This window comes from Aptenodytes patagonicus, chromosome 7 (assembly GCF_965638725.1).
Source record: "Aptenodytes patagonicus chromosome 7, bAptPat1.pri.cur, whole genome shotgun sequence".
Classification (NCBI taxonomy): Eukaryota; Metazoa; Chordata; class Aves; order Sphenisciformes; family Spheniscidae; genus Aptenodytes; species Aptenodytes patagonicus.
This window is the reverse complement of record NC_134955.1, coordinates 28,707,318-28,721,206: the sequence shown is the minus strand read 5'-3', so window position 1 is coordinate 28,721,206 and position 13,889 is coordinate 28,707,318. Positions and strand designations below refer to the sequence as shown.

The following is a 13,889-nucleotide window of genomic DNA, read 5'->3' as shown; positions in this document are numbered from 1 at the left end:
AGTCTCTGGTCTGAATCTATTACCCTGAAATAGCAATGAAAACACTCAAAAACTGTAGAGTGTTGTGTCACTCGGCCCTTAAGCCAAGCTGAGTCTGGATCTCCCCATGAGGTGGAGGACTCAGAGCAATTGTGTTGGATTCCATTTAAAAGATAAAGCCTGGTGGCAAAGCCAGCACAGACAAACATGATCTGTGTTCATTCAAGGAAAAATATTTTGTTTGTTGAACTGAATAGATGCCTATTAAAACAAAGTGAGGTGAGACAGAAGCATTTCACAAAGCTAGGTAACTATCATAAACCAGTAAACTTTCATCTGCAGGTCTCCTGCTGAGTAACAGGAACATCAACAAACCGGCATCTGTGTCAATTTTTAAAGCCTCCTGCAAAGTTCCTTGGCAAACACTGATCTTCTTCCTCCAAGCTTCCACTGAACTGAAACTAAAGCCTTCTTTGTTCCACTATACCATTAGCGTGTCTCTGTCAATTACTATAAAGCCTAAAGGAAAAGTTCACATAGGCAAACAAGAGGTCATAAGCACTTTAGTGGTAATGAATTGGATCTTTTTTTTAAATGTATTTACTAATTTTTAAAAAGATATTAAAATGTACATCTGTCTACTACCAGATGCCAAAAAATATCCATGACTTGGCCCTCAAATTACTTAGCAGTGTCCTACTCACAATGTGACTTAGGACAAAGAGAAATTTATAAAAAAACAAAACAAAAAAACAAAAAAACTCCAACCCAAAACCAACAAACAAACCAAACAAAAAACCCCAAACAAAACAGTGGGCAGAAATTTTCAGCTTAAAGAAAAACAAAAAAAAGCAGTAGGAGGTGGTAAACACAGTACTGAGCTGTGTGTTCCTTGGATCCAGAGCCAGGCATGTTAAAGCTGCTGAACTTTGCAGCAGTACTAACTCCCATTACAAAAGGTGTAACCTCATCCCACAGAACAGCTCTTTGGTATCTCCTGGGAAGCACAGAACCAAAAAAAAAAAAAAAAACCAAAACCAAAAAAACAACCACTCACCCACCCACTCTGTTGGCCTGCAAATGGCAGAGAACACAAGAGACTAGAAGGCTGAAATGGCCCCAAGGTGTGGTATTCCACTTGTATTGCCACATGCAATTGACCAGTCCTATCGAGTGAGAAGCCAAAATGTATTTGCCACTTTCATCATCACTTTAGCAAACAATCACTTCAACTAGCTTTCACTGTATGGATATTTCCTTGGAGACCACAACCCCATCACTTAACGGCAGTTCACCACGGAAAGAAGAGTCCAGAGGGTAGCTTACAGCCCACACTACCAAGAGCCTTAGAAGAGCTGCCAAATGAACTCTCAGTTTTTTTGACAAGTCTTGAAATAAAAGGGGAATGTGGAAGACTGAAAAATATGCTAGTGTTATATCAGTATTTTAAAAGGTTGAAATAGGATGAGACATGTCAGTCTTGTCAGCCTGACATTGATTCCAGACAAAATAATGAAAAAGCTGATATAAGACTCAGTTAATAAAGGATTAAAGGAGGACAGTGTAATTACTGCCAATCAACATAGACTTTACAGGAAAATATAACTTGTCAAACTACCAACACTTTCTGGTGTGATTACAAGTTTGAACGCTAAAGGTAACAATGTTGATGTAATATATTTTCACATGGTGTTTTACTTGGTGCCAGAAAACACAGTGATGCAGCGTATCGCATCAGCTGATAGATCTAAACTGCACCAGTAGATAAGGAGTCAGGCAGGAAGGTGCTACTGGGACTCTGTCTGTTGTTCCAGTGGTACATGCAAATTAGGCTGCTGGCATGGAGATACCTCTGTCTGTCATGTTGACTAGTATTGCTTCATTCTCCCCCTGAACTCCCACTTACTCTATCCATCTGTTGCCACCTTTCCCATACTTCGCCTGGAAGCGCCCTCGTGCAGGGATGGCCACCAGTCCCTGACCAGTACAAAGGACTCTCTAATCCTGACTTAAGCCCTGCCTGGCACGTCAGAGTCATTCTGCCAAACCTACTGTGTTGCTGTGTACTAACCCGTCTGCTTAGATAACCTGAAATTTTTAGTGGTTCATTAAACCAGACTGCTCTAAGAATTTATTCACAAGGCAGTCTTCCCTAGCATGGAGCTATTGTCTATAATGGTTGCATGAGAACAATACTTAAATGACAGAAAGCTGTTCATATAAAGCCGACAGCTGAAAGTAAACGTGGACAGAACCTGACAGCAAGAGCTTTGACATTAAGAAATATAGTCAGCACACCAAAGTAATTCACACACCCGTAAAATCTGTCTGCTGTTTTTATTTCCTCTCCGCGTACAGCAGTAAGTGGGGAAGGGGACAGGAGCAGAAGTCTAACTGGGTGTATTTTCCCCAAACAACAGCTCTCGCTCATAATTGACCACAGAAGTCTATTGTCAGTTTTTAGAAAGCTGTCACGTTATAGGAATACGGGGGGTTTTTGGCATCTTTTCTCAAATGCTGTAGAGGTTACATAAGAAATACATTTGGCATTTATGCATTTAAACATAATTCAGAAGTGACAGTCTGGATACATGGTAGGATGAAGCAATTTAAGGCACTCAAGTTTAGATTAGCCTGTGTTAACAGGAAGATAGATGACTGATTTTTCCCTCAGCCAAGGCTGGCAACCTCACCCGTAACTACCAGGCCAGGGTTAAAGTACTTTTGAGCTTGAGTAGAGGTTTTTCACTATGAGAGTGAGGAAAGAATGACCACAAGCTTTGGCACAGGCTAACTAAAAAGGAAAGCGTAACTGTCAGCACTGCAACTTTCAACGGCTCTGAAATATAATATTGAAAACTACAATGCTGCTGACCAACAAAACGAACACAAGAAATTCTCTGACTATTCCACAATTGCAACCTCATTTTCTAGTTCTCATCTTTCATGCCTCCACCTAATCTTTACAACTGGTTTCTGCTACACATTAACATGTTTTTGAGCACAAATGTAAAAAACATTCTGAAAACTGAAAGCGTAGGTACAGACTAAAATAAACAGAATATTAAAACAACGTATCACAAGCAGCTGCTGCATTGGGAGAATTAATTTTATATTTAAGTCAATAAAAGCCTTTACTGTGGAGTCCCAGCCATTCCAGTGTGAGGTTCCACGACACTGTAGGAACCAACAAACCTTGCCTTAAGTAGGCTCACCACAGCGCCATACAGAAAAGATTGATCTTGTTTGTTGAAAGTCCTATAATTACAACTTCTGCCTTCTTTTGTTAGTCTTGGTGTACACACAACAAACAGCAAGCACATGTATTTTGGGGCTCGAATTCCCTAAAATGTGCAAGGAGAAAAAGCCAGGCTATTTCCCAGCCACTAAGGAACAGGCAAACTGCAAGGAGGATGGGAGGAGGGTTGAAGGCAGGTGTCTCCAGCAAAGCGGGCGATACAAGAGTTCTGCAGTGTTGCCTGGCAGCAAGTAATTATCTGCCAGTGTGCTGTTTCCACGTGCCAACAGCCAAAGCCCACACAGGCAGCCAGCACGGGAAAGTACGTGCGTCAGCTAAAGCTACAGGCTAGCTCCACTCTTTCCTAAGGAAAAAAAGCAGAGGTGCTTTGGAGGCTGGCCTTTGGCTGAGCTCTTACTATTACTGCAACAGCAAGGTCTATGAACCATGCGCTCAAACCAAAATATCCAGGGAGACAAAAGTCCGGGAGATGCCAGAAATCTGTTATCAAAGACAAGACCACTGCCATACTAAATCAGCCATGCAAAACCAACAACAGTTCCACCCCCAAATGGATGGCAAAACTCCAGTGAAGACTCTTAAGAACAGGTTAGACAAATCCTGTCCAAAATGGTTTAGGCATAGTTGGTCGTGCCTTAGGATAAGGAAAAGAGTCACGCAGCTGTTTGAGAAACCTTTCAGCACTCGTTTCAGTGGTGGTCCTGTGATTACCTACAGGAAGGAAGAGAACCACATCCCAACCTACCTGTCCATACATCATCCCTCGTTCTCCCCCAAGCTCAAAGATGGCTCCCCTGCACTGGGGTTAATTACAGAGCAACTCAGACCCAGCCAAAAAAGACCCACCCTCAAGAAGTGTCATCTATAACCATCTATTTCATGAACTGCCAGAGCGCCATACTCCTCCTCTTCCCCCCACCTCCCTTCCCACCTCCGCCTGCCCTTTAAGGCTCCCAAATGCCTGTGTGCCGTATGTGGTGGCAGCTGAGTTTTTTAATATGCACTTATTAAGATCCTAATTGAATCCCGCATTGCCTTGTGTGCGTCTTGCCAGCCGGAACATGAACAAGGCACCCTATAATTCAATTAGAAGGACCTGCAGCAAGCTAATCATTAGTCTGTCAGGTTGTTAAGAAAAAGACATCTAGGAATAGGGGAGGAAGTTAAACAAAGGGAGAATTGTTAACAGCACCCCTCCCCAATTCATGCAGAGACTCCCATACACATACTTGAAGCATGGAATCTGCAATGCCCAAGCACTTGAATGACAGCTCACCGCATCACTCCAACAGTCCTTTCTCTTGTTTCAGGCAACTTAAATAGAACCTCAAAAGCTGGAATTAGACTTTTCCTCATCAATCCTCCTCTGCTCAGATTCATGAGAAAAATACCACTAATATACATGACTACTGTAAACAAGGAAACCTCATTACCTGCCAAAACCCTGTTTACAGAGGAATGGGTGGCCAAGCCAGGCTGTCCCCGTTCATGGAAAATCCCGGCATAAGGCAAGTACTCTGGCAGCAAGAAGCGTCTGCAAAACAAAGAGTAAGCTTACATGGAGAAAGACATCCCAGTATATTACAGCCCTGGACAGCAACTGCAATCTTTGAGGAAACATGACTGTATTCCAGCAGACTGTAGTAGAAGGAAGGCTGGACTCCTCCGCTTAGCCAACCACTTCACTGCTTCAAACCAAAGGCAAGTTACAGATTAGATCCTCCTCTGATCAATGTGGCTGTGAAGATCAGCTTTAAGTAAATCCTTTACCTCCCACAATAGCTTCCTAATCTCAAACCAGCATGTTGTGCTGAGAATCTCCGATCAGATTCTTTTCTCCTCCTATTCTGCGTTCTCACCGTAGCCCCAACCTGCAGGTAAGAAGCACTAAGACCATGCTGTCCTTCAGATGTCACAGGATCAGCTGATCATACTAACATGCCATCTCAGGGGTCCCAGAAATTGCTAACCAAGAATACAGCAGCCCTGTGCAAGTAAAAGAATCCATCTGAAAGCACCAGAGAGCTGTACTGCAACTGGTACCTCCAGGATTTCCACACCCTTTTACTCTTACATGTACAAGCCTTACCTCGGGACAAAGCGCCCCAGCGATGGTGCAGACATGCGGGCATTCCGGGGAGCTCGGTGCCTGGATCGGTCTCCATTGTCCCTTCAGCAAAAGAAAAAAAAAAAAGTACATTAAAAATACTATGTAATAAAGTGTTCTCCAAGAAAAGAAAAACCCAACAACATCACCTAGTCATCCTGAGTATGCCACTGAGATTTAAGGGTTCTCTTGCGTAAGTCAATGTTCCAAATTCATACAACTTACCGTACCAAAGACTCCTGACAGTTTTACATACGGGTCACCTAATGTCCACTTTCTTAATTGTTTGACAATGTCTCAAAAGTATCAACAAACGCACAGAGAGTCAATTAATCAACATCAGCACCTGAGCAAATGAACAAGAAACTTTAGAATTTGGACTGGGAGAGCAAATGCAAGCACACCACAGTCCTGATGAGAACTTTGTTAGTCAGAGAGATCTGTAAAATTTCACTTTTTCATTCCCAGAAGCGCAGGCAAAAGAGCATAATCTGCAGACTATTCTTTTGCACTCCTTCCCTCAAGGTCCAGTTTAAGTGCCATCACAGCTTAAGATAATCTCACCTTTCACAAGCTTTTCCAGCGAAGTCAGAAATGTTAGGTGGTATCAGACAAAACCATACCTCCTCAAAACCCTCTCATTCGGTTTCACAATAAATGTCTGGGCCTTGGGGAATGAGGGGAAAAGGTCTAGCATCTATTGTCCTACAGCAGACACGGAGAATTCTTCTCCCCAGGAGGGCAGTGCAACACTGAACACACTACCCAGAGAGGCAGCGGAGCTGTCATCCTTGGAAGTCTCAAGACAGGAGCTAGACAAAGCCATGGCTGACCCAGTCTGATTTTGGAATAACAACCCTACAACAATCAGGAGGCCAAAACTCCAGAGTCCCCAGCAAATAAAAGTCCTGATATTGCATTCATAGGTCACAAGAGGACCTGTAATTATATAGCACTAAAACTGTAAGGAAAATAATGAGACTCCATCAGTGACTCTGGAGTTTTGAAACAGACCTCCGCAGTGCTTTATTCTCCGTTCAGAAATTTACTCTCTGCATGACCTTGCACAAATTAGCAAGTCTGTTCTCACTGGATTCCAGATCCCCATCTGTAATTGCAGCCCTACTTGTCTCCTTCCCAGGCAGTTGTGGGGAGAATATTACTTGCAGAGCCTTGGAATCACTAGGAAACTAAATATTCCTTATGCAACACACTAGCAGCACATTCCTAACCCACTCCAGCAAGCTGTGCATTTTATAATTTTTTTTTGTTTTGCTTTTTTAAAGTCAGTGAGCAAGAAACGTGGGCTGAGAAGAAAAGTCCATTACGTGGCTGTTTCCCACACACTTGAGGAACCAGGAACACAAGAGCAGAGGTTGTTCTGCAAAGCTCGTTAGCATTTCAAGCTATTTCACCAAACCCAGATCTAAATCCAAGCTCAAAGCTTCCATTTCTCCTCCCACTGCAGGCACAGGATTTGCAGTTCACAGCCAAAGCCGCACCTCGCCCTGAGGTTTCTGCGTAACCAGCAGGGTTCCTGAAATCAGCAATGTAAAAGCTGCTGCTGCTCTTTTATCAGAGGCCTCCAGCCTTTTAAGATGTGGATCAATAACAGAAGGAGTCCTGGGAACTCAAGTGCTGACATATCAACTTTTCCTGCTAAAGAGAAAAGGCCAAAGGGAAAAAGAAGTGTCATGTTCCAGATCTTGCCACACACAGTAAGAGCTACTGAAAGTCAGACAAGAAATACACTTTTTAAAAGTCCATATAGCAGTTTTTGAAACCGCTGAAATGCAGCCCTGGAAGAAAAGCAGCAAAACAGTTTTCAGGGTTTGCATTTGCTTTGGACATTTACTAGAATTAGAAGATGCTTTTGAAAGGGACAAGTATCAGCTAGAGGAACAGCAGGACTACACCCTGCAGAACTCTCCAGTTGAAGAGAATCTCTGCAGCATGTTTCAAAAGGAATGAGGAATTAGCTCCAGCAAACAAAAGAAAATAAAGATGCAAAGTCTCCTACAGTCCAAATCAAGAGACCTAAATCAACTAATTGTTCAAGTTTTTTAAAATGCCACTAGCCAATGCTCTTAGCATCCACAAAAACATTTTACGACACAAATTTTCTAACCAATGAGACTTTCTGATGCAAGAACTCCATCTTGTATGGTCCCATTCACTGTGCATATAACCCTCCCCCAGTACAAAAAGCCTAAAAGGGAAAAAATATAGGCTAGACTTTTCTTCAGTTTTCACCATGACAGACACAGCCTCTACCGATTCAAGAGACAGCAATCTATTTTTAACATCGCCTTAAAAAAAAAAATTTTTAAAAACCACCACACCCCAACTGCCACTCCCCTATAACTCAAACAGCAGAATTAGGAATGAGAAACAGTGACTATCCTTTGAGAATGCTAGAATTCCTATTTACTGTAATGGAAGTGTAAGATACACTCCCCTGTGCTAAAGAGGAATATTACTAAACATTACTCTGAATCACTAAACTACAGAGTCATTTATATCTAAACTCCCATGCTCAACTCCATGCAAGAGTGTTTTTAAGCATCTAGTGCTGAAAAGCTAGAACAGCTGATACTACCCTGGTGCCAGCTGAAGATTATTTCTGCACCTTCTAAAAAGGAAAATTTAAAAAAACCCTACAGATCAGTGAAGATGGGTGGCACTTGGTGTTATTTCTGTACCACATACAGCCTGCTGACAGAGGGAGGAGAGCAGATGTTAGCACGACTGCAGTGCCAGTGTGAAGCACTCTGGCAAGAAATGAAAAGTTTCCAAAGTTCTCTAAAGTACTGGTGAAGATCTAATGCTCTACTTTCTATTTAGTGTCAACCACCTACAGACCCATTAGCTAATGATTTGCAGTGGATAGTTTAATTAACATAACCTGCAAAAGTGGATCCCTCAGAGTGTGTATGTCTACATAAAAAAAAGCCTCTTCTGTAAAGCAACTCAGCAACCTTGCAAAAGTAAATGAAACAAAAATGTGCCACAGCAAGTGCTCTGTAACAGGGCTAAAAAGGTGTCCTGCAATGCCCTTTGTTTTAAGTGCACCAGCAAATATGAACAGCACAGGGGAACTTCTGCAGTGAAAAAATAATAATGAAGGAACTAAGCAATCCATTGAGCAAGATGCAGGGAAAGAATCAGAAGTAATCAGCGTGTAAGGTGACAAGGGAGACAATACTATAATTATTAACAGACAAATTAGTCTCAGGAGGAAAACTGCAAGAACCAACAAATGGTCAAAACAACTTTACGGGTCTGGCTCAAAATTCAGGTTATTCATAATTTGTTCAGATACCAGTGTGGGACAAATCAAAACAGCGATACAGAGAATAAGAGTTGGTAGGGGAAAAACAGCATTAACACTAACACAGAATGGAGCAGGAAAAGAAAGCAATTCCCAAACATTCAGGAGATTTATAGACCTTTAATAGGGCATAAGAAGGATGAAAGTTCATCCTAAACTGGATAAGACAGTCAAATCTCCTTGGATTTTTCTGCTATTGTTTTGTTTGCTTGTTGAGAGAAAAGTTGACCAATGTAAATATAATGGAGCGGCAACGCCGGCTCTGAAAACAGAGATGGAGATGCAAAACTTTGCATCCTAAAGTTTGGAGAAAAAGGCATTCTTTGTCATCTGGTAACTTGGCTACGGCATTAATAACTGAGTGGATACAGAATATAGTCAAGACTGTCAGAAAGGAAAAAAGCTATGTTCTGCTTTTCTATCTTGGCAAGAATTCTCTTTAATATTTAGAGATTGTTGTATCAGGAAGTGAAATTAAACACACAGCATGGGATTTCTAATGCAATCTGTTCGTCTAACTGTTGCCATTGTAGTCAATATTAAAACTCCCACTGACTACACTGCCAATAGATTTAAGTCAACAATGACCATTTTGAAAAGCCATTTAATTATCAGAGCTAGCACCAGTAAGCCATGCAAGTTCCTAAGAATCAAATTATACCTGACCAAGCCAATTGTTCCATATTTTCAGCATTTTATCATGTTTCATGCGATCCAATTTAAAATGCTAAATCAATTTCTATTGCAGAGGTTAGACACTTACATACAATAGAAATGCTAAATAATTGGTTGAGTGGCAGCTACTAATATCCGTAAGGGTTGGCACTGGATTCAGTCACACCATCTTGATGTAACAAAAAAACAGTAACATCTTCTCTGTACTTCAAACATTAAGTATCTCCACTTACTTGCTATCAATTTTTTAAGACTACAGGAGGTTAATTCAGAGGAGATAGCACAGAGGGCAGGAGTAGCACAGAGCAAGGAGGGCCCGAGTAACACAAAGATCGTATCAGGAGCTCAGAGGAGGTTACCAGAAAATGCAAACTTATTTGGCCTTAGAGGTTGGTCAAGTCTGCCTCTAAAGAGGGTACCTAGAGGATGTCATATTAAACTGGCCATACTAAAGAAGAAACAGATCCTGAAATCTTGCAATTCACTTCACAGGATTCACTGCCGATTTAGATGGAAACAGATGACACATATCCTGGGAAGGGTATACTTACAAGAGCTGCATAGGACTACAAGACAAAGTGTGTACTATGTTTCACAAAGTTTATAGAAGTAGGAAAAAGGTGGTGAGGGGAACATTATATTTGCTGGTGATTCTAAGAACATGTCAATCACCATCCTGATGAGTAAGGGACATACAGTGTTGGGAACACTATGATAGAAAGTTAACTCCTAGCTTTACAACTGAGAGGAGCAGCAAATACCAGAAGATGTTAAAACTTTAGTTTTTCCTCTGTCTGATCCTGCGAGATCCTGAGCATCTCCTACAAATGAAGTTAGGGAAAACTCGGAACTTTTCTAGGAAATAAGCCTCTCAAAATAGAGGGGTAAACACGAAATAAATAAAACCTTGACATTCTGAATATTTCAGTGAGATACAGGTATCCTAGAAGACAAAAGGAAAAGCCACACTGCAAGTTGGTTATAACTCTGCAGAAAGACATAGTAGCTGGAATAACATCTCCTGCATCAGTAGGACTAGTCTCATAATCAAAAAAGACAGGTTCCATCCAGTATATGCTACTTTACTCACAATCCTTAAGTCTTGGAAAAGTTGCAAACTCAACCCAGGAAAAGGGGACCACCCTACTTATGGCTCTGAGGACAAGGGTATCTCACCTAAAACTAGGATTATGTTTAAGAGAAAGATTCAAGACAACTGACTTATCTCTGAGCAGAGACTTTTTTCCACAAGTAGATAAAAATAAGCAAGTCAGGAGCACTGGTCCTATCAAAACGGGTACAAGTATTGACAGCCAGACATTAAAACGATGAAAACACTGATTTAAAAGAATATACATAATCTGGTAAAAATGAAAGGTATAAATTTATCTACACATCTTTGAAGGATATGACCATTACTGAAGGAAAAGTACTTAAGGCAGAACAGAAGGAGACAACAAGAAAATTTAAGCAAAAAGAAGCATCTGCTACACGAAAAGCTTTTCCTGGCACTAAATGTACTAGGACTGTGGAGCAAACTCCCAAGTATAACACTGGAAGCCAAACAAAATTGAAGAATAAAAATATTAGAGAAACTGCAAAGAGCAGTGCTGCCCAGCTGGAGAGACAGGAACTAGAAGAATAGATTTTTAACATAGCTACTTAATACGGTAATTGATAAAGAAATTAGGTAAGTCACCCAAGACATGGTGCCTTTCCATCTTCCTATGTTCATTTGAAGGCTAAAATGCCAGTCTTTCACTAGCAGCTTTTTCAAAGGAACACCAAGGAAAACTTATGTCTATCAGCTAAAACTTCCTATAACCAGCAGACTGCTGAGTTACTAATGGCTCTCCTGACCAGAGGGAAACAAACCCCCCAGCCTTGATGACCTCTCAGAGGGCTGTTCAGGGGAAAATGTATTTACAAGATTAAAAAATGGCACTTCAGAAGATCAAGTGTTTCAGAGAAGCATCACATAAGAGAGGATTTATGACCTGGTCAAGAGAAACAGCAGCACTTGCCTGTTAAATGCCAAGGATTAATTGCTTCAGAGAAGGACTGATTTGGAACCAGAATGAAGCACTCTTATCTAGGCACAGTATCCAGTTGTCCCTATTTTAATCACCTCACTGTGTGGTGGGCTCACAAATTGATGACACCTTTCAGGATAAGATTGATACACTCCATAGCTACAGTGAGTCATTAGAAAACAGAAACATCAGAGGCCAGATGAAGGTAGAGAATCCCTACTCCCCAGTCTAGACCTGGTATATGAGTATTAAGGAAACCACTGTATACAGTGTTTTATAAAAAAACAGGGCACCCAGCACTACAACCACCCTTCCTCCGAGACCCCTTAATTAGTCATTTTCAAACATTCATCCAAACATGAGCATGACTAGGGAAAACATCACTATGGCTAATTCTAATCACTTGGAAACTTCACAACTGGTGTTCATTGAACACAGTTCGTAGCGCAAACATGTAAACGACTGCCGCATCAGGATTCAATACTGGAATAAAGTGTCAAAAGTAAGCACCAACTTCTTTTTCCCTTTTTTTTTTTTTAATATATTGCTCTATTATGCTACTGCTCTTCCAAGGGAAACAGAAATGAAAGCACAACTGCACAAACAACCCTAATCTGTTAGACCTACAGGCTTGAAGAATGCTAACCACTGCCTGTTCTGTGTGGCCAGCAACAAATAATAGCTTGCTTCCTAATCACTCTCATTAACACCAGATGTCACCTACTAGGTGACCTAGTTTGAGTTAAGAGTTTCACAGACACAAAATAAAAGCAAAAGGAACACAATGAACACAGCTCATAAGTAGCAGAAAAACTCAGATGGATGAAGGGTACCATCTTGACATCAAAACTGTTTCTACAAGCCCAGGCAACCAACAGTATGGAATATGATGTGAGCTTTTCTGGCAACTGTCATCTTTCAAAAGGCACTCATTCTTTCACCGCCCTGCTATAAAGACACTTGCCTTGCTGGAATGTGACTTAATGGTAAAACAATATTATGCTGGAGAGGTTAGCAATATCCTGCAGTACTGCTGCAAGGAAATAGTCATTGCCTGTCACTGCATCCAGGCAGTATTATTAGACATTAAGACCAAGATAAGGGGAATATAAAAGACTGTCACAAAAGATAAAGATAAAAAGAATAGGGAAAATGAAGCTGCAGGCTACTATGAGTAGATCACAAGCCAAGCTAAGACTCTCACTAATCCTTGAAAAATGAAGTTCAAAGAGTAGATTCAATATCCTTCCTGTTCATCCAGGACTTGTTAGCATTCTTAGCCTGAAACTGTGTTTAAGATGATGAATATAATTAACATAAATTTCTATGTATCTGGAAGCAACATCCCAGTGCTAACTGCTCCAGAAACCTATAACAGAAAGGAAAAAAAAAACAACACAGAAAGTGACCACCAAGTTCCACAAAATTCAGGTCTGCCTTGAAAGCCAGTTTTGAGAAAGTCCATCTTCATCAAAAACAATGAGGCAGAGCCATATGAGCCAAGAAACAGAGGCAGAGGAAACAGCATCAAAACCACAGATAAAAGGGCTCTGGGAAGAAAACAACAAAGGCAGGTATGTACAATAAATAGCAATCCTGCTTTTAATATCTTTATCTGAACTCAAATAACAAATTACTAACAAGAATATTATTTGTAGCTGCTCAAGTAAGAGAGACAGATAACAAACAGTCCCATCTAAGACTTCCAGAAAGAAATCGCTTTTTCTGCAGTATACTGGTGTGTCATGGATCCTAAAAATCCATTTCCATCAGCATTTCAGTGACCTGAAGAGCCCATATAGATTCTCACATGTCCTACCATGTCTTTTGTTAACCTCAAATGTAAACATCAGGATGATAAGGAGAAAAATGAAAAAAATACCAAAACCAGCCTAATTGCTTTTAGAAACCTTGAGGTTGAGATATACTACCCTTCTACCACTACACCAAAAGGCTACCATTGATCAAGTCATCTCTCTTACCCACCGTCACCTACGCCCTATCCGAACTTAGCACTGGGCATCCCATCCATCCTGTTGTGTCAGCTTAAGCTATAGTCACCCTACAGAGTTAACCTCTTTCCTTACCTCTGGAATTCCCTACGCTTCTCTCGCCACAATGACACAACTTGTCTCACTGTTCTGGAGCTGTAGATCAAAAGCTCCATACTTATTTCAAGTCTCACAAAAAACTTTAGCCATTCCAATCTCTCCTTTCCCCTGCCAAGAAAACCTGGCTCCTATTTGAAGGAGTTTCTTTTGCAGAAGTTGAAGGTTGTCACAGGAAGGAAAAAACACTCTGAAATACACGAATGCACAGTGAACAGCTGGGAAGGAGAGCAGTAAAGACCGAGACTGGCTGTACAAAGAGTCTGAGTTCTACCCGTGTGCTCTTAGTAGTTGGTGTGCCAAGGGAAAACAGCAGGCGCATTGTGAATTGATTGCATTTCTGCAGATTAGTACTCCCATTGCTGTGCCTCTAGCAAATAATGATATAGAGTCAGAC

General features: G+C 41.1%; 1 protein-coding gene across 4 annotated transcripts in view; it reads right to left on the bottom strand.

Moving 5' to 3' along the window:
• AMBRA1 (autophagy and beclin 1 regulator 1) overlaps positions 1 to 13,889 on the bottom strand; it is a 141,373-nt gene that overhangs the window by 78,182 nt on the left and 49,302 nt on the right. For all 4 annotated transcript variants that reach the window (XM_076344549.1, XM_076344550.1, XM_076344548.1 and 1 more), the window contains 2 exons: positions 5,328 to 5,408; positions 4,672 to 4,772 (listed from right to left, as the gene is read on the bottom strand). In XM_076344549.1, coding sequence (XP_076200664.1) covers positions 4,672 to 4,772; positions 5,328 to 5,408 — 182 coding nt within the window. The remainder of the gene's footprint in view (positions 1 to 4,671; positions 4,773 to 5,327; positions 5,409 to 13,889) is intronic.